The 17,911-nt window shown below is 63.2% G+C and overlaps 1 protein-coding gene across 2 annotated transcripts in view; it reads right to left on the reverse strand.

Moving 5' to 3' along the window:
* ZC3H3 (zinc finger CCCH-type containing 3) overlaps nt 1-13,669 on the reverse strand; it is an 88,252-nt gene extending 74,583 nt beyond the window's left edge. For both annotated transcript variants that reach the window (XM_023248773.2, XM_023248772.2), the window contains exons 1-3: nt 13,512-13,669; nt 10,840-12,148; nt 9,586-9,782 (exon numbers count right to left, since the gene is read on the reverse strand). In XM_023248773.2, the coding sequence (XP_023104541.1) occupies nt 9,586-9,782; nt 10,840-12,148; nt 13,512-13,599 (1,594 nt within the window). In that variant the 5' untranslated portion in view covers nt 13,600-13,669. The remainder of the gene's footprint in view (nt 1-9,585; nt 9,783-10,839; nt 12,149-13,511) is intronic.
* Between the last annotated feature and the right edge of the window lie 4,242 nt (nt 13,670-17,911).

A 17,911-nucleotide genomic window follows, 5' to 3' on the forward strand; every position in this document is an offset into this window, starting at 1 on the left:
CCAAGGTATGAGCCTCCAGTCAAGACAGGTCTACCTCAGCCCTGGTGCCCACGGGACAAAAGGGGCACTGAGAGGCCAACCTGCTGAGGCCGTTGCCAACTACCAACTGGATGCGCAGGCCTCTCGGGGCCACCCACAGTCCGGGTGCCACCCAGCCTGAGGATCTCCGTGTCCTCCGTCTGTCTGCGCCTACAAGGAGTTTGCCGGCTTTGCTCCCGGACGCTGCGCTAGGATCTGGCCCTCACGACGCGTTCACGGCGGCCAGTGTGGCCATCAGCCCGCACCAGATTCCTACCACAGACCCAGGGCAGGGCTTGGGGACAAGAGCAGGGCTCTCCCGGCCCACCTCCTCGCCTGCTGGACTTCTTTGGTCACACAGCAGCCCCTGTGCCTGCCACCACACCTGGGGCCGTTAGCTTCCCCCCAGCCCAGGGCCCACCCCCGTAGGGACACCCAGCACTCGCTCTGCAGCTGGCACGCAGCCCAGAGGGTTGGCACACTCCGAGGCGTGACTCCGCGGGCCACAGAAGTGGGCACAGGCCCACAGTCAGGTGCAGACTGCTGCCCACAGAGGGAAGGCCCAGCACACCCCCACCCCCACCCCCGGCCTCACTTTCTGCCTCCGGGAGCTGGGTCACCCCGAGCTCCGTCTGCACAGCAGTTGCTCAGTAAACTTAGCTCTCTCCTCTCCTCCGTCAGCCTCCCCGAGAGCCCAGCGCCAGGACGGCTCAGGAGACTGGCAGCCTGACGGCAGAGGTGGAACAGGAAGACGTTCCCAGCACTCCGCTGATGAAGCAGCGGGAGGAACTGACGGAGTCCCCCCTGGGGCCGGGAGAGGCAGGCGTCAGAGGACTGCAGGCCCCCTGCTGCTGTAGGCGTCCCGTGCCCTCTGTCCCCTGTTCCAGGCAATCCCAGATGAAGAAAGCCGAGGCTGGGCTCTGTCTGCTCAGAGCGCCCCCATGGCGTCCTGGGCCCCTCTCCGCCCTCTGGCCCTTGGAAGCCCTGCCCAGCCAGGCACCCCCTCCCTGCCTCTCTGCCAGCTGGCCAGTCTCTCTCTGTCTTCTCTCTGCCACCAGGAGTCACATCTGGGCTGCCGGCCCCTCCTTTTCACCCCCTGCTGTTGGGGCCTTGCCAGGCCGCATGCCTAGCCCAGCTTAGGGCTCGGAGACGCTCAGCGACGTTCGCTTCCTGGGGGCAGAGAGAGAGGAGAAAGTGGCAAGAAGACACGGGGCCCCACGGGTAGGGGCAGGAGGCGCTGGCTGAGCTGTCTCCTCTCCCAGAGGCCTCCTCTTCCCCGGCCCCCTGCCGTTGCCATGACGGCCCGGCACCGCGCGGGGGCACCAAAGGAAACCGGTGCCTCCTTTCCACCAGGACCTCACCCCGGCACGTCAGTGGACACCCAGCACGGGACACTGCTGGTCAGGGGGGAACGCGGGGGCCCCCTGACGAGGACCCACATCCGTGTGGCGCTCTGGCCACCCGTGGCCCTGCCTGGCCCGAGCACACTGAGGACCTGGTGCTACCGCAGGTGTCCATGGCGAGGGTACCGTGGGGGGACAGAGGCATGGGGGGGGGGTGCCCCAGGGGGAGGAACAAGACCCCAGGCCTGAGAGAGGGTGTGCCCAACAATATCCTGACAGCTGTGGAGAGGTGTCGACTTCCAGAGACCTAGAAAGTCATGCCCCACCTCCAGGAAGTGAGCGAACCCCACCCTTGCACCAGAAGGCCCCCGCTGAGGCTGGCCCCCTTTCCTAGGGGTGAGAGGGGTTGGGCCCAGGAAAGGTGGCAGGACAGGGGGGTAGAAGGGCCTTCGCCCGCACCCCAGTGCCCGCTGACGGGCGGGCACCCGCGAGCCCGCCAGGCTGAGAGGGACCCTCACACCGGGCTGGGCGCGATGGGCGAGGAGGCCCGCAGCGCGTCCGACCACCAGACACAGAGCCCCAGGCCCACGGGAGGGGTGTCCCGCTCCCCAGGGACACAAGCTCCGCCGCCCTGAGGACGCCACTCCTCCTGCCCCAGCCAGGCAGGCTTCACGGCATCACTCGAGAGCCCCCCAGCTCTGCGGTGGTCACGGCTTCCCTCGGCTTTCCTTGGGGATCCGAAGCTGCCCAGGCGCAGGCAAACGCGGTGCGCGCGCACGCGCGCGCATACACACACACGCGCGCGCGCGCACACACTCCCACGCCAGTCCTTGCGGAGCAATTCATTAGCACGGCCGCGACAAACTGAAATCCAGGCCTCCGATGCGCCTGATAATTTATGCAAGGCTCCAGGATCGCTGCCGCTGCCTCTCGCAGCGCCTAATTCAGCACTTTCTCTTTTCCTTAGGAAAGCAGGACTCCGGATTTAACTGCTCTTTACGGCGTCTACCCTGGTAAAACCGAACAAGACAACCACGCACCAGCGAGCGCCAGCCACGGCAGACCCCTCCGCGCAGCCAGCCCGGCCAGCCCCCGCCAAGCCCCGCCCAGCCCCCTGACCTCCCGGCTCCTTCAACCAGCAGGGCAGCGCCCCCCCCCCCCCCAACACACGACCCTTGGCCCCATCCCAGGTGTGGAAGGCTCCCAACCCCTGGGCTGGCTTCCCAGCACCCAGGGACACAGGAGGGACAGCCCTCCTTAAAGTCACCCAGCCCCGGCCCCCCTCCCTCCCCTGCCGCGACACAGGAAGACCTCGCTCCTCCCCCTCAGCTGGGGGGCAGGAGCCAGGGCCCTCCTGAGGCTGGGACCAGAAGTGCCAAGTCCCTGACCACGGCACAGGGCCTGGGGCCCGACAGAGGCAACCAGGGGCCCCTGGTGTCAAGGGCAAGATTCCCATGCCCCAAGGCTGGAACGGGCAGCCTCGGGCTAGCTCAGTAGAGGAGAGCTAGCCAACCACCACAAAAGGCCCATGTCACGTCCAGGAGGCCAACCCTGGGCGGGCAGTGACGCCCCTGCCCCCAGCTTCTTTGCTCCTCAGGCACCGTGCCCTAGGGTCTGGGCACTACCCGACAGCCTCCCAGGGAGGCTACCCAGTTCGGAGGGCCCACCCCGCCGCCTGACCGCACCCCCTCTAAGCTGGCCAGACCCTCCGCTCCCCACCCTCCCAATGGCCATCGGCACCAGTGGTGAGAACGAGCCTCCTCCCCGTGGGGGCCCAGGGCGACATCTGGGACTTCCCTCTGCTCCCTCTGCCCACCGACCCGCCCGCAGCCGTAACGCCGGCACACGCTACACACGGGGCCTGCCCAGCACCGAGCGGGCCTGGGGCTGCCTCCCAAGAGGGACGCTGCAGTGCTACTGCCTGCCCCACGGCACCCTGTCCCGGTCACTGGGTACCCTGGCCAGAGGGGGGCCCTGTCTGCCCAGCCCTGGCCTCTTCCATGCACAGGGAGCCACAGGCCTTCCGAGAAGGAAGCAAAGGGAGAACTGCATTAGAGAACTCCCCGGGCCACTGCTCAAGTGGCTGCTGAAGGAGCGAGCCGGCAATGGGTGGAACCCCTGAAGGTACAGCCCGAGTCCCCCAAGTTGGCGCTTGCTCAACAAGAACCCCGCAGACGTCTCTGCACAAACTGGGCACACCCAGATAGTCTGAGAGGGCCTGCTCCGACCTCTCCAGGAGCCACGGGACAGCCCTTCAAGCCCCAGGACAGCGGGCCAGGTGCACTTGCCTGAGGAGCCAGGAGGGGATGGGCAAGGGGCAGGAAAGCCTGCAGCGCCTCCAGCCAGGGGCGGGGGGTAGGGAGGTCCACCACTGAGCATGCATCGTGTCCCTGCTCCGGGGCCGGGAGGAAGGTAGAACGGCCACCCAAGGGGCTTGCTGAGGCGCCCAGGTCCTGGGGGAAGGGTGGGTGCAGGGCCCGAGGGAGCTCGCGTGGGGAGACACGCCCTGAGCCCTTCCTTGGAGAAACCTGGACCCAGGGAATAGGTGCCCCACCTCTGGCTGGGGTCACGGGGTGGTCCCCCCCCAGCACCGGGCAGTCCCAGCCAGAGATCCCCCTGGCTGCATACCAGCTCCAGGGGACTGTCACGGGCTGCATGGTGAAGACCCGGCAAGACCCAAACAAGGGTCCGAGACCACAGCTGCCTTTTCTGCCAGCGACCTAAGGCGAGCGGACACCCCACTTTCATCTGCAACAGGTGATGGCAGTTTCTCCAGACCACGCGGCCCACACGGCGGACAGAGGTTTGGGGGCAAAGTGGCAGGGTGAGGCCTGGCTTCTGGGAAAGCCTTGGCAACTCTCAGGTCTGTCCCCGAGGCCGCCGGGAGAACTAGGCTCTTCCCGCCAGCTGCATCCCTGCCCCCGCAGCCCTGCGTGGCCGCCAAACCCTCACCCTCACCCTCACCCACCACAGCAGCCCCTCCTCTGTGCGGTCCGGGGCGTCCTGCACAAGGCCCCAGGCTTGTGAAGCAGGGGAGGGAGAGGAGGGCAGAATACCGTCATCCTGAGCAGGTGAGGCACAGGGCCCTCCCACCCAAGCGGCTTCTGGGAGGTGACACCACCACCCACCCACCTGCCCGCCCACCCACCCATGGCGTTTCCTTGGCACACGACAGCAAACATTTGCAAGTGGCTGGCAGGGATCCCATGACCTGCGGCCACTTTGAAGCCCCCTGGCCCAGGGCACGGGTGCGAGTGGGCTGGGAAATACCCACTCTATACAAGCCACGCTCCAGGCGCACACCAAGCCTGCGGCCTCAGGGTGGCCCAAGTCACGGCCTTGGGCCCGGCGTGGACAGAGACAAGCCGAGCTGGCCCAGACACCCAGACCCTGCAACAGAGCAGGGGCCAACGTGAGCCGTGTGCGCTGTGACCACCACAAGCTGGAACCACCAATTGCCACAATTACATGGGTGGTAAATCGGAACCCGTTCTTGAGGTCTATGAGAGGTTTTCTTCTCTCTGCTTTCTCCACTGTTTGGACGCCCTGAGACGGATCAAGCAGGGTCTCTGTGCAGCTAAAATGGGGCAGACCCCACCAATCCTCAGCAAACGAAGCTCCCCTGGGCCCCTCCTCAAGTGTCATCTCCTGATACCCCAGCTGCCAACAGACTCATCCCCAGAAGAAAAGTGGAGGAAGGAAGGCGAGAGGCAGAGAGGTGGGGAGCACAGGAAGGGGGGAGGGTCACACGGTGCCCCCAAGGGGCCACCTGGCCCACCCCCCCCACCAAAGTCTGACTCGGGGTGAACCGGGCAGGAGGGTCGGAGGGCAGGGGAGCCCGGGAGGGGAGGCCGAGGGAAAGGCAGAGGGGAGGCAGGGAGGAGTCGGGCAAGATCTTCATAATGCTCAGTCCCCAAGGCCCGAGGCACCAGCGGCCACACGGCTGCTGAACAATGCAGTTTTGAATTCAATTAAAGCGATTATCTGTTGTGCCAAATAAATTGTGTACAGCATATAGCCTGCGGCACTTACACCTCCGGGCTCATTATTCCCTAACTGTTTCCTCCTGTTTATGCGCTCTCAAATTAAATTGCTGATAATATGCGCCAAAATAAAAAATGAGCACACCTTGTCCCAAGAAAATTGATTCTCCCTTTTCCTGAACTGGCGATTGCCAGGTTTTATATACTCTGTTCCTGGTGATCATTAGTAATTCAATTTTCTTTTTATTAGCCCCCTTATCTGCTGAGCAATATAGTGGCAGAGCTGACCTCTTTCGCACGGGTAAATGTTTAAAATCTTTTCCCTGATTAATTTTGCCAGTTAAGAAAAAGAGGAGAAATGGCCCGGCTCTTAGCCATCACAATGAATAAAGCTTAATGTTGATTGTGATGGAATTTCTAATGCCAGGGAAATTGATTGAACGCGGCAATTACACTGCAATAGTAACTCAAGGGAGATGGGATCGCTTTCTCCTGGCCGTAGCCTTTTGGTTATTTAAAACAATCCAATTTGCAAGGATAATTATGTATTAGTGTTTTATCTGCCACTTGAAATGAACAGGGGAGTTTCGATACTGGCCTAGCATTAGCAGGTTATTGCTGCAAATTACTTGATATCTGCTTTCTTTCACATAAAGAGGAAATTAGGCAATCAATTACCAGAAAAAGGTGGACGGAGGAATAAGAGGGGCAAGGACGCCCTCTGCTGGCCACCGGGCCGTTCGGCAGGGCTGAAGAAGGGCCCTTGGTGGGGGCGGGCAGCTTCAGGAAGCCTGACCCTTGTCCTCACTCCGTCCCCGCGCTCCCCCCACTCGGCAGGAGCCCACAGGGGCTCAGGTCCCTCCCCTACACTGCTCCAAGGAAGTCTGGACCTGAGCTAATGGTCTGTGTGGGGAAACGGGGAAGGGAACCCTCAAAGCGGCCTGTCCACCACAGGAAGGCACGGCCGGAGGGCTCCGAGCCCGAGCCCAGGGTCTGCACTCCAAATGCCCACGGCAGCAAACGGAAACTTGTGTGTGAGGCAGCTCGCGGTTGGCCTGGGGACAGGCAGGTGCAGCAGGGGAAGGAGGGACACAAGAGAGGGAAGCCTGTGGACCTTGCAGAAGAAGGTGCTTGGGGGAGCCACCCACTGACTCCCTGGTAGTCCTCCAACCAGGGGAATGCTCCTCCCCACTCCTGGTCCCACAACCTCCTCGGCCAGTCTCCAGGTCACAGGGTGGCATATCTGGAGCCACGTGCCCAGCGTTTTAGGCCCATGCACGAGCATCTTCCCTGAGCTTCCTGCCCACTTCTGAGAATGAGGACGGCACTCCTTGACCTGGCCACAGGCTCTTCCTGGCTCACTGTCCCTCCAGGCCTGCCGGACACTCCTGGGGCCCCCAACACAGCCACCTCGCATCCCCGAGCATCTTCATGCAGGTCCCATGGAGGTCCCATGTCACCGCCCCCTGCCTTACGGAGGCCTGCCCCACCCGCCCATCATCGGGTCCCGCCTTCCCTCTGGCCTCGGCCCCTCCCACCCTCGGGGAAGCCGGCCACACAGGACCCCTCTCCGCTCCGGCAGCACGGCAGAGCTCATTCCCACCCGTGCCCGTCACCTGCGGACAGGCACAGCATTTTCGCCTCTCTTCTCCTCACGCCGGTCTGTCTGGATGTCCCCTCCTCAGAGGCGCCAACCGCTTGGCTAAAGCTGACCACCCACCCATCCCAACGAATCTCCACCGCCTTATCCCACGCTTCCCTTTCCTCTGAGCGCTTGTACCACCTGAGAGGAGCTTTTCAGCTAGTTTACGACACCCGGTAGCTGTCTGTCTTCACGACAACGGTGCGGCTCCAGCACGTCAGGGCCCGCGGGAGCCAGCACGCTGCCCTGCACAGAGGCCCTCGATGCGTGCTCGCCGGATGGTTGGGGTGATGGTGAGGCATAAGCGGGGAGACGCAGGACGGTGGAGGACACATGAATGGAGGATGGCTGGCTGGAGGACGGATGGGGATGGGGGATGGAGGGCAGATGGGGGGGATAAGAGGGTGCGCGGATAAACAGGTTGGTGGATGTTTGATGAATAGCGGATGGAAGGTGGATGGATGGATAGGCGGATGGACGAATGGACAGATAGTTGGATGGATGGGGAGAGGATGGAGGGAGGGGGTGGATAATTGGATGAGTGAGCAGAAGCCTCTCCAAGCCCCTCCCCCAACAGGCCTCTCCCCCCCCCCCCCCCCCAACCCCTGCACTTTCCTGCCAGGGCAGTGGGGAGCCAGGGTTCTCCTCTAACTACAAACTTATCCGTTCGCCCCCTAGTGGAGAGAAGCGTAAAGGCAGGGACTGTGTCAGCCCCCTCCCCCCAACCCCATCTTGCCCAAAGCCTTTCTCCTCCTCTCACACAGCACTACACACCCCCACCAGCAGGAGGCAACCTCCACGTCCTCAGGCGACACCCGCTAAAGCTCTAGGCCCAGACAGAGAACGGTCATCCCAGGCCCCATAAGCAAGGTACGCAAGCATGTGGGCCTGAGCCTGCGGGCACCGCTCCAGGGTGACACACAGACCCTCCCCACCCATAAACCCGCAGACCCAGCACCCCCGTCAGCCCCTCACTCCTCCAGGTCATTGTCCACCTGGCAGCCACAGCCGAGTGTCCTAGAACATACTGGCCTGGGTCGCTATGTGAGGGTGCCAGCTCCAGGCCATGGCCCCAGGACGCGGCCCATGTGGCCAGTGTCCTTCTCTCCCCAGAGGCCCCTCAGCCAGCAGCTCCGGTAGCAGGCCCACTGCCCGCCGGTCCATCCAGTCCGCACCCACAGCAGCCCCCGCCCCAGCCCCCAGCCGCACAGAGTCCTCCTGCTGGGAGCAGGGAAGGGCACACGGCACACCTGACCACCTGCCTGGCAGGAAGGCTCAGCTTTGTTTGGCGGGTCCCAGAGTCGTCCGCCCCCTGCCCCGTCCGGAGAGGGGTCCACGGCTGCAGGCCCTCAGTAACAAGACGGGAGAAGTGTTCGTACGAATAGCGCTCCTTCCTCTGGGGTGCCTGCTATGGGGAATGGCAACGGTCTGGCTCAGGCCTGTCTGCCCCCACACCAGGCTCCTTGGGGACACGGACAGCAGAGGCCTGGCCAGGCCACAGTCAAGGCCAGCCCCACTGGACTCCTGGGAGGGCGGCCAAGCTACACCAAGAGCACAGGCTGAAGAGGTCAAGTGTGTGCACCTGGGATGCCCTGCAAACCCCCTCGGCGCTCACCCCTCCATTAGGACACCCTGCACCTGGGACACAAGAAGGGTATGGAGGAGCCCAGGGCGCCGTCTGTGTAACCCTGCCCCACTCAACACCTGGCTCGGCAACTCCACGAACACTTGTTTCCAGGCCCAGCAAAGGGGGGTGACGCCCGGCGGATGCTCACCGGCGTTCCGGGAACCCAGCTCTGCAGAGCACTGTGGCCCCCAAGAAGGCAGGGCAGGAAGCAGGGAGCTCCCAGGCCAGCCAGAGGCAGAAACCCCAGCTTGGGTGCCGGCGGGTCTGAGAGCAGCAGGCCAGGGCGGCCCTTCCGGAGGGGCGGATCTGGGGCCCAGATCACACTGTCTGCTCGCTCTCCGACCCGCTAAGGAAGGGGAGCTTGCACACGGAGGACCCAGAAAGCCGGGACCAGCTGGGCCCACTTGGGTCACAGTCAGCCACCAGGAACCAGAGCCACAGTCCCCGATTCCCCTCAGCCTCCGTTCAGAGCAAGAATCTGGAATAGCCGTGGCCACTCAACACACTGCCGCCTGTGACGGGGACATCCTTCCCCAAGGTGCCTCACACCACATCCCTGGTACTCAAGTTTCACGGAAATACCACCAGCTTGAGGCCCCTGGCCCAGCCACCCAATCTCCACTTGCCCCGACCCACTCTCCTTGTGGCAAGTCACTACGGGAACGTCTTGGTGCCCGTGGGCTAGGATGCAGGCGGCAGGGGAGTGGAAGGGACTGCCTGCCCCATGCCTCCGAGACCCCGGCACCCGGAGCAGGACGCAAAAGGGCCTGTGGACACAGCCAGCCCTGGGCAGCGTCCCGGTGTGACGGCTCATCTGTGGGGGCAGACGTCCATCCGGACCTCCCCTCCACTCCGGCCCGAGCCACCCGCCGCCCCCCAGGCTGAGCGTCCTCGGGACGGGGCAGGTGGCTCGTAACAGGCGAGCGGAGCCGGTGCAGCTGCAGGAGATGCACCCCCTCCCCCCGGGCCTACCTTCCTTGGTGGGGGGGTGGGCCCGGCCAGGAGGCAGGCAGCACAGCCGGTGCCTGGTGACCTGCGCCAGGCCCTTGTTGGGGTTCTTCTTCAGGACGGGGCTGCTCTTCCCCCGGGGGGCCTGCCTCCGCCGCAGGCTCAGCTGGCTCTTGGCGGTGGCGGCAGGCGGGGCGCCATTCTTCTTGTCGCAGGGAAGGCTGCAGAGACAAAGAGCAGGCAGCTCCCAATGGGCTCCCCCAGCAGGGCGGCTCTCCCCATCTACCCCTGCCCATCCAGACCCCAGCACCGTGGAATCACCCCGGGAGGTCCCAGCCTGCCCGCCTTCTCAGCAGCGGCCCGTGCGCTCCTCCCCCACTTCAGACCCCGGAGCCGGGGCAGAGGGAGAGCGGCTCCCAACCCTTGACCCCCACCCGGTGTATCTGCACCAGGTCCCCTCGGTGTCCCTAGGCCGGATGAACTCTCCAGTGGGGCTGGGGGCTGGGGGCAGCGCTAAGGAGCCACCGCAGGGGAGGGGCCGCCACCAGCTGCCCCCAGCCACCTCTGCAGGAGAGGCTACTGCTCACAGCTCCCCTGTCCACATCAGCCGAGACAGGACGGCCACCGTCCAGAAAAGGCAGGGGACTTTTTAACTGTCTGGGAGAGCAGGGCCAAGGACCAAGGTCAGACAGCAGGAAGGACCTCCAAAGGGGACTCACAGTGAGAGTGACTCTGCCCTTGCAGTCACCAGCTGCCGTGATGCAGTCCGAACCCCAGACCAAATCTGAGCCAGACCAAACTTTAGCCTCTGCACGATCCTTGCAGGTGGAGGGCCAGGGAAACGACCCGTATTCGGTGAAACAGTGACTCCCCTGGTCACCTGGCTGCCAAGGAGGCAGACTTCCCGGTGCGCCCTGGGTTTGCGCACCTAGTGCGTAGCTGGGTATAATGCATCATCCGCAAACCCAGTGGACCCGGAACAGAAGCTGCCCCAGCAGCCTCTGGTCTGTCACCAACAGGAGATGGGAGGGCTCCCCCTGTCGTCACTGGCTGAGCCCCGGTTACCCCAGTAACCCCAGCCTCATTTGCCCTGGGTACAGTAACACCGCCAGCCACGCTCGGCTGGACCCGTAGCCGGTGATGCTTCATTTCCTCCTCCCACGGCCCCCCAGGTGAGCCCTCCCACACGCTCCGCATGCCCAGCAGGGAGCTGCCAGGCCCAGGCCTGCCCCCCTGCCTGCCCAGACAGGACCCTGGGGTGCTGGCAGGGGCACCTACCTAGCGCCGCCCCGTCTCCGGATGATCTTGGTGCGGCTCTTCACTTTGTAAGCCGAGAGTGGGGTCTCACTGAAGAGGGGCTTCAAGCCGCTGGGTCCCACTGCTGGTCTGTCCCCTGGGGGGAACCTAGATGGGAGCTGGGAGGCATGGTCCTTGCTGCCAGCTTCCGGCTGCCAACGAAAGGAGGAGGATGAGGAGGCCGAGGGGCTGGACGCCTTCCACTTGTATTTGCTGGGGGAGGCCCCGAGCATGGAGGACGCGGACGACCTCCTGGGCTTGGCATCCGGATCAGCTCTGAGCTGTGGCTTCTCCCCCTGTGCTGCTGTGCCAAAGGGGGCCCTGCACACGGTCTCCGAGGCTGCTCTGGGACTGAGGGCCCTGCGAGTGGCCCGGGGGCTCTTGGCTGAAGCAGCCACCCACTTGTAGTTGTTCTTCCGGAACTTGCTGGTTCGACAGGACACGAGCAGTGAGGCCTCCCGGGCCTGCCTGGGTCCAGAAGCTGCTCTGGCTGGGCCTGCCACCGAGCCGGAGGAGGCCGGCTGATCTGGGTGGCCAGCATTCACTCTCCCATCTCCAAGGTGCTGGGCGACACAGCTGGCCACAGGGTGTGAGCCCACCTTCCGGCCCGGAGCCGCGCCACTGCGCTGGGGCAGGGTGGGGGACAGGAAGCGTGCCTTGGCCGCAACTGCACTCTCGCTGACAGTCCGCCGGGGCTCAGAGGGGCTGTCACTCACGCTGCTCACAGACTTTACCACCCGAGGCTTCCCAGGCTCCTTCTGGCAGACCAGAAGGGGGTCCTCTGTACCGCAGCTCCCCTTGGCTCTTCCCGGCCTCGAGGGTTGCTGCTGCCCACCAGGGGGCTCGCCCTCGCCCTCCTGAGGCCTGTGGTGGCTCCAGGAGGGGTCCTCACATCCTTCCAAGGAACCCCGAGAGACCCCTGCAGCGCTAGCTGAGCCCGGTTTTGATGGCGGCTTGATTTTGATAACCATGTTCTGATCTGGACTCAGCTGGACCTGCCTCTCCAGGACATACTGCGCGGGGTCAGGACCCCGGCTGCCCCCAGCCCTGAGAGTTGGCTGTGCGGCACAGTCACCGGGCGGGTCTGAGGCTCCTGGGGGCCGGTTCACCAGGGAGTATTTCTTGCGCCATGCAGGCCCATGGCTCAGGGAGAAGCCCCTCCGGCCGGGACGAGGGTAGCTGGCACCGAAGGCCCTACTGCTGTTGTAAGCAGGTGGCTGCCAGCGGGCAGCGGCCGACGTGCCCGGGGCAGGGGCGTTGCCATGGAGGTTTTTGTAGTCATCGATCAGACCTGAGAAGGCAGAATCACGGGCTCAATTAACCAGAGGCTGACAGTAATCTCAGCCAACAGCCCAGTCCCCCGGAGGCGCGTCAGCCCACAAGACACCCCACAGACCCCACCTCCCTCGTGAGCCCCCGCCTGGCCCCAGGACAGTTCAGCCCGAATTCCCTCCGCCCATCTTTCCCATGAGCCTTTCCCATCAGTCTGCTTCCATCCTAGTCGCTTACACTGAAAACACACCCCTGTGGCTTCATGTTCCTAATCTGTCGGGAGGATTATACCGGGTCCACAATGCTTTGAGGTGAAACGTCACTTGATATGAAGAGACCGGCAAGGCCCCATGCTCTAATGCCTCAACAAGGGGGCCGGTCAGCCACGGAGGCCCTCTGGCTTGCCCACGGATGGAAAGGAGGCAGGAGTACTCCTCAATAATCCCCCCTGCCTGGCGCACGGGACAATGAGCGTAAGACAAGTGACACAGGGGTCGGCACTCCACAGTTGATGGGAATGTCACACCGTCCTCCTCTAAGGGGAGAAGAGGCCTGATTGTCTGGAGGCCCGACAGTGGATCGCGGTCCCGGGGCAGGAGGGGTACAGGTTCAGCTGGAACACTCCAGGGAGTTAGGCCTCAACCAGCAAACCAGTAGCTAAGTCCTCCGTTACAACGCTGCCCACCCCAAGTCCCGTCCCCAGACCCAAGAAAAGCCATGTCCAGACCTGGTGACACTCCAGGACAGCTGTGACAGGACCAGCCCGCCTGGACTCTCCCCCATACACATTTTCCAAATCCTTAAGTCTTCTCTTTATGGGAAAACTTTAAATGCGGAAATTTTTCAGAACAGAAACCTCAACTTGGGTGTAAAAATTGAAAAGATGGGAAACTGAGGCCTGGCGAGTGGGGGCCTTGGAATATCAAGAGGGCTGTGACTGTGTGGAGGGAAGGAGCCAAGACGAGGCGTCCAGGGGCTTTGCCACGCGGCACCAGGTCAAGCTCTCCACCCTACTGTGTGGCACCGAGAGCGACAGGGCGCCGAGGAAGTGCCCGCCCGTGGGGGTTGGGGGGGGGGATGCCTCCCGCCGGTTACTAAGCGACGGCCCCGCCGCCACCCGCTGCAGCGCCTGAAGGACACGCACTACCCGTCCGGAGAAACGGGCAAGGGGCTGACCCCGGCCGGCCCGGATGCCCTTCCGGGTTCCCCACCGCCTCCCCGACCCTACCCACGCCCCCACCCGACCCGACCTGGCCGTCCAGACCGAGGGCGCGGAGCGACGCCCTTCGGGGAGGCGGGCAGCGGCCCGCCGTGAGGTAAGGAAGGATAAAGAAAGGGACGCGCGACCCGGGCCCGGCCCGGCCCGGCCCGGCCCGACCCACCCTGCAGGAGACGGATCTGTCGCCGTAATTGCTCCTTTTCCTCCATCTCCGGAGTCCGCGACGCCCGGCCGGGCCCCCGAGACGTCATCGCCGCGCGACTGTTTCCCCGCCGGCGGGGCGGGGCCCACGGAAGCTCCGAGCCTGCGCACTGCAGCTAGGCCAGGGCGTTGGCCGGGCTGCGAGGAACGCGCCGTCGTCCTGGCAACGCCGCCGGAAAGCCGGCGTCACGCACGCACAGGGCAAGGGGCGGGGCGACGTCAGCACGGCGCGCCGGCCGGGGGCGCGACGCACGGGACCGGAGACGGCCGAAGGCGGGTGGTTTGGGGCCTGGTGCGGCGGCAGCTGGCTCCGGTGCTACGGCCTCTCGTTCCCTGCGGGACCAGGCGAGGAGCCGAAGTCCGGACCCCTCTTCGGCCGCAGCGCAGCTCCTTCTCCGCGTAGAATTACGCTGTGGAGGCTCTGCGGGGGGACCTGGTGGCACGAGCACCGGAGAGGCTCTCTGTTAACGCTGCCCGGTGGGCCAGGGCAGGAGAGAAAACTCCGGAACGAGGGGTCCCTGGGCGGGGAAGCTCTGAAAACATGAAAGATTTCGGTTTATCAGCGGGAACAAGTGCAAAACGGATGTACAAACGTTGTACGCTGCTGGGGGGTGCAAAATGGTGCAGCTGCTGGGGCAAACAATCTGGAGGTTCTAAAAAAGGTCAAAACTAGAATTACCATATGACCCAGCAGTTCCACCTTGCGTGTGTACCCACGACGAGTGAGAGCGGGGACTCACGCCGCTGCGCCATGAAGCGCTATTCACAATGGTCAGTGGAACGGCTCAACTGTCCCCGAGGATTAATGGGTGGACAATGTGGTCTGTCCAGACAGTGGACTATGATTTAGCCTCGGAAAGGAATGTACTACTTCTCGATCCCCGTTGTGACAACGGTGGACCTCAGAATCACTTTGCTAAGTAAAATAAACGGGTCACAAAAGGACGTATGTCGTATGACTCCGCTTCTGTGAAATATCTAGACTAGGCAAATTTCTAGAGACAGTAGATTAGAGGTTACCAAGGGCTGTGGGAAGGAGGAACGGAGAGTTAAAACGTTGTGGGTACAGGGTTCTGTTTGGAACGATGAAAAAGTTTTGGAAAGAAATGACTGCACAATACTGTGTACTTAATGCCACTGAACTGGACACTTAGAAATAGCTGTGTGACAGCTTGTATGTTGTAATTTTTTTTTTTTTTTTTTTTTTTTTTACCACATGAAATGGACAATGTGTTTGCCACAGGCCTGTGCAATAGCAAATGTTAAAGGAAATTCTTCAGGCTGAAGGGAAATGATAGGACGTGGAAACATCTGTGTGAAGAAAGAGAACAGGAAATGGAAATGTTGTTAGTAAATTGTAATTCTCACTTCTTATTTGCTTTAAAAGAAGTAGTTAGAGGGGCGCCTGGGTGGCTCAGTCGGTTGAGCGTCCAGCTTCGGCTCAGGTCACGATCTCACAGTTGATGGGTTCGAGCCCCGTGTCTGGCTTTGTGCGGACAGCTCGGAGCCTGGAGCCTGCTTCGGATTCTGTGTCTCCCTCTTTCTCTGCCCCGCCCCTGCTCACGCTCCCTCGAAAATAAACCTTAAAAAAAAGTATGAAAACAAGCAGTTGCGATAAAAATATAAATAATGATGCTAATAACGTTCTAGGCGTGCTTGCTGCGGCAGCACGTAGCCTAAAATTGCAGTGATTCCGGAGAAGAGTGCCTTAACCCCGCACACGGATGGCAGGCAACTCGTGGAGCTTTTCATTAAAACAACAGATGGTGGGTTTACAGCGTGTATGGAAATAAAACGCATGCCAACGATCGTGCAAGGGGTTCAAGTGCATCTGCTGGAGGTGAGAGCCATGCCCTGCCTCCCAGGTTAGCGGCTGAAGCGCCCCCGGGGGGGTGGGTGCTATGCCACCTTGTGCACTGTGACGGACGCTGGGCTCCTTCTGTGGCGGCGGCATGCCTGGCCGAGGAGACCAGCCTGCGTTGGCTGCCTCCGCACTCAGGCTGCAGAACCCCGCTGGGAATCCCTCCCGACCCAGATGTCTTTGAGAAGTAGAATCTATCTGGAACCATCTCTGCTTCCTGGGCCTTTTCTGGCCCCTTTCCAAGCGCGCCCAGCCCTGTCCATGCTCTGTCTTACCCTCCTCCGCTCCCACCGCCGCTGTCCTTGCCGAACTCTAACTGGAGCTCACCTCTCCCTCTCCCACAAGGCAGCCAGAGGCACCCCAGGGGAGGGGCCATGGAGACAGGCTCAGGGTGACTCACGTACTGGGACTGGTGTAAGATCCTGAGGCCTTGGCAAAATGAGGGCAGGGGAGGGGAGTGCTTGAAGATGGAGATGGGATCCCCCTTCGGGAGCTTGGGGAACACTCTTGGACTTGCCCTGTGTTGTTTCTCTTGAGAATCCTACAACTGTCACCTTGTGAATGAGTCAGGGCTGGCCTGATGCAGGATGGACAGCACAAAATGTCAAATCTGTCCTGCCTGAGCCGCTCCCTCCTTCCACCGACCCAGCCAGCACCCCCACCCCTCTGGGGGTCTCCCTTCCCTGCCTCCTCCTTCCCTCCAGATCTGCAGGCAGGTGGGAGTCAGGTGACCCAACTCAGGTGGGAAGAGGTGGTTGAAAGGCTGGGACTGCTACCCCATGGATGCCCCCAAGTCTTTCGTCCCAGAGGGAAGAGAGCAGGAAGTTAGTGTGGAAGACAGCGGCCCTCGAGGACCCTGTGGACCCCTGCTGCACACCAGCATCACTGGCCCTCACTAAACAGCACGACCCTCATACTCTCTGAGCCAGATCCTTCTGGGAGGAGAGTGTTTGGTCTACTGTTCCCTAAATGGCAGCATTTCCACTAGGCTCTCCGGGACCAGGATGGATGAACCTCACCAGACAAACCTCCCAGTGCCGGGCACTGAGCAAACAGCCCATAATCCCCCCTCCTGCCCCAGCAATGCCCAGATTCCAGCTGTGCGGAAAGGCTAGTCCTGGCCAGGGCAGAGGGGAGTGAGGCTCAAAATACAAAAAGCGAGAGCAAGGGGGCTGCTTCCTCCTGCAGAGGCCCAGTTGGGGTGGGAGATGGTTCTGTGCCCCCGCCGCCAGCAGGCAGAAAGCTCAGGGGGCCAGACAGGTCGCAGCAGGGGACTCCAAAAGGAAGCAGCCGTTGTGCAGTGCCTTCCTGCCGCCCACGCCCCCGGAGCCGCCCTTGAACCCAGTCGCCCTGCTCTGGGGCTGCCCAGGCGGCCCGGGGACCCTCCGAACGCTGCCTGAGCGCCTGCCGGGCGGGGCCTGCTGACCAGGCCACTGCGGGCACGCCCCAGCGTCCAGAGCTAGTGACGGGGTGGCCCAGGCGGCCAGCGGGAGGGATGCCCCGCGGGTCACCCAGTCCCTCCAAAGCTGGGACTGTCGGGACATGCCGTCAGCGTTCTGGGCCGGGCGGGTCCCGAATGCTGACCACTGCCGCTCTTCCGGGCCAGGGCTCCCAGGGGCCCGGAGGGCGGGACACAGACACAGCAAGGGGTGACGCCCGAGGAGGAGGAGCGGGGCCGCTGGGGGGCGGGGTGCCGCGGAGGGCGTGGGCGCCCAGAGTGTCCCTGGAGGGTCGGGCGGGACGGGCCTGAGCGGCTCCCGCTGGGGGCGCTGCACCGGCCCGCCGACCCCTGGGAACCTGGCGCCCCTCGAGCCGCCCCGTGGGGCCTGCCGGCCACCCCTGTGCCTGGAATGCAGCTGCCTCCGGACTCCCGTCCCTAAGCCCCCGGCTCCCGCTCCCTCCACCTCCATCCAGCCCTCGGGGTTGTCTCTGGAACCTTAGCAACCTGCCTCATCTTGGCCAGGGGCCGGACACCCCCAGGGCAGGGCACCCCCAGGGCAGGGCACCCCCAGGGCAGGGTCTGCGCTGGATTGCCCACTGCCACCCCTGCACCGGCCCCTTCCCCTGGATGGGGTCAGGCAGAGTTCCTGGTGGCAGCGAGCGCCCTCCACCTTCCTGCACCTTAGCGGCGCCCCCCAGGCCCAGCCTCCCCGACCCGTCCAGGCACGAAGGCTCCCAGTCTCTGGTCACCGCACGCTGTCAGGGACACAGTGTCCGCCCTAGCTGCGGACCCCAGGGCTCGCCCACCCCTAGGCCACGGCAGGCTTTATCTCCCTCAGTGTGACCCGGGGGGGGGCTGGAGGAGGACAGAATGGCACCCCAGGCTTCGTTGGCCCTCAGAATGTCCTGGGGGCCACCCCTTTCCTCTGGAATGGGACCCGGGGAGGGGATAGGCTGCGGGCCATCCCCTCCCACCCTTTCCACCTTTCCTCCCCACAGGCTCACCCCCGCCCTCTCAGGCTGACTTCTGTCCTCCATAGAGTCAGGAGCCCAGATCATGG

This window comes from Felis catus, chromosome F2 (assembly GCF_018350175.1).
Source record: "Felis catus isolate Fca126 chromosome F2, F.catus_Fca126_mat1.0, whole genome shotgun sequence".
NCBI lineage: Eukaryota > Metazoa > Chordata > Mammalia > Carnivora > Felidae > Felis > Felis catus.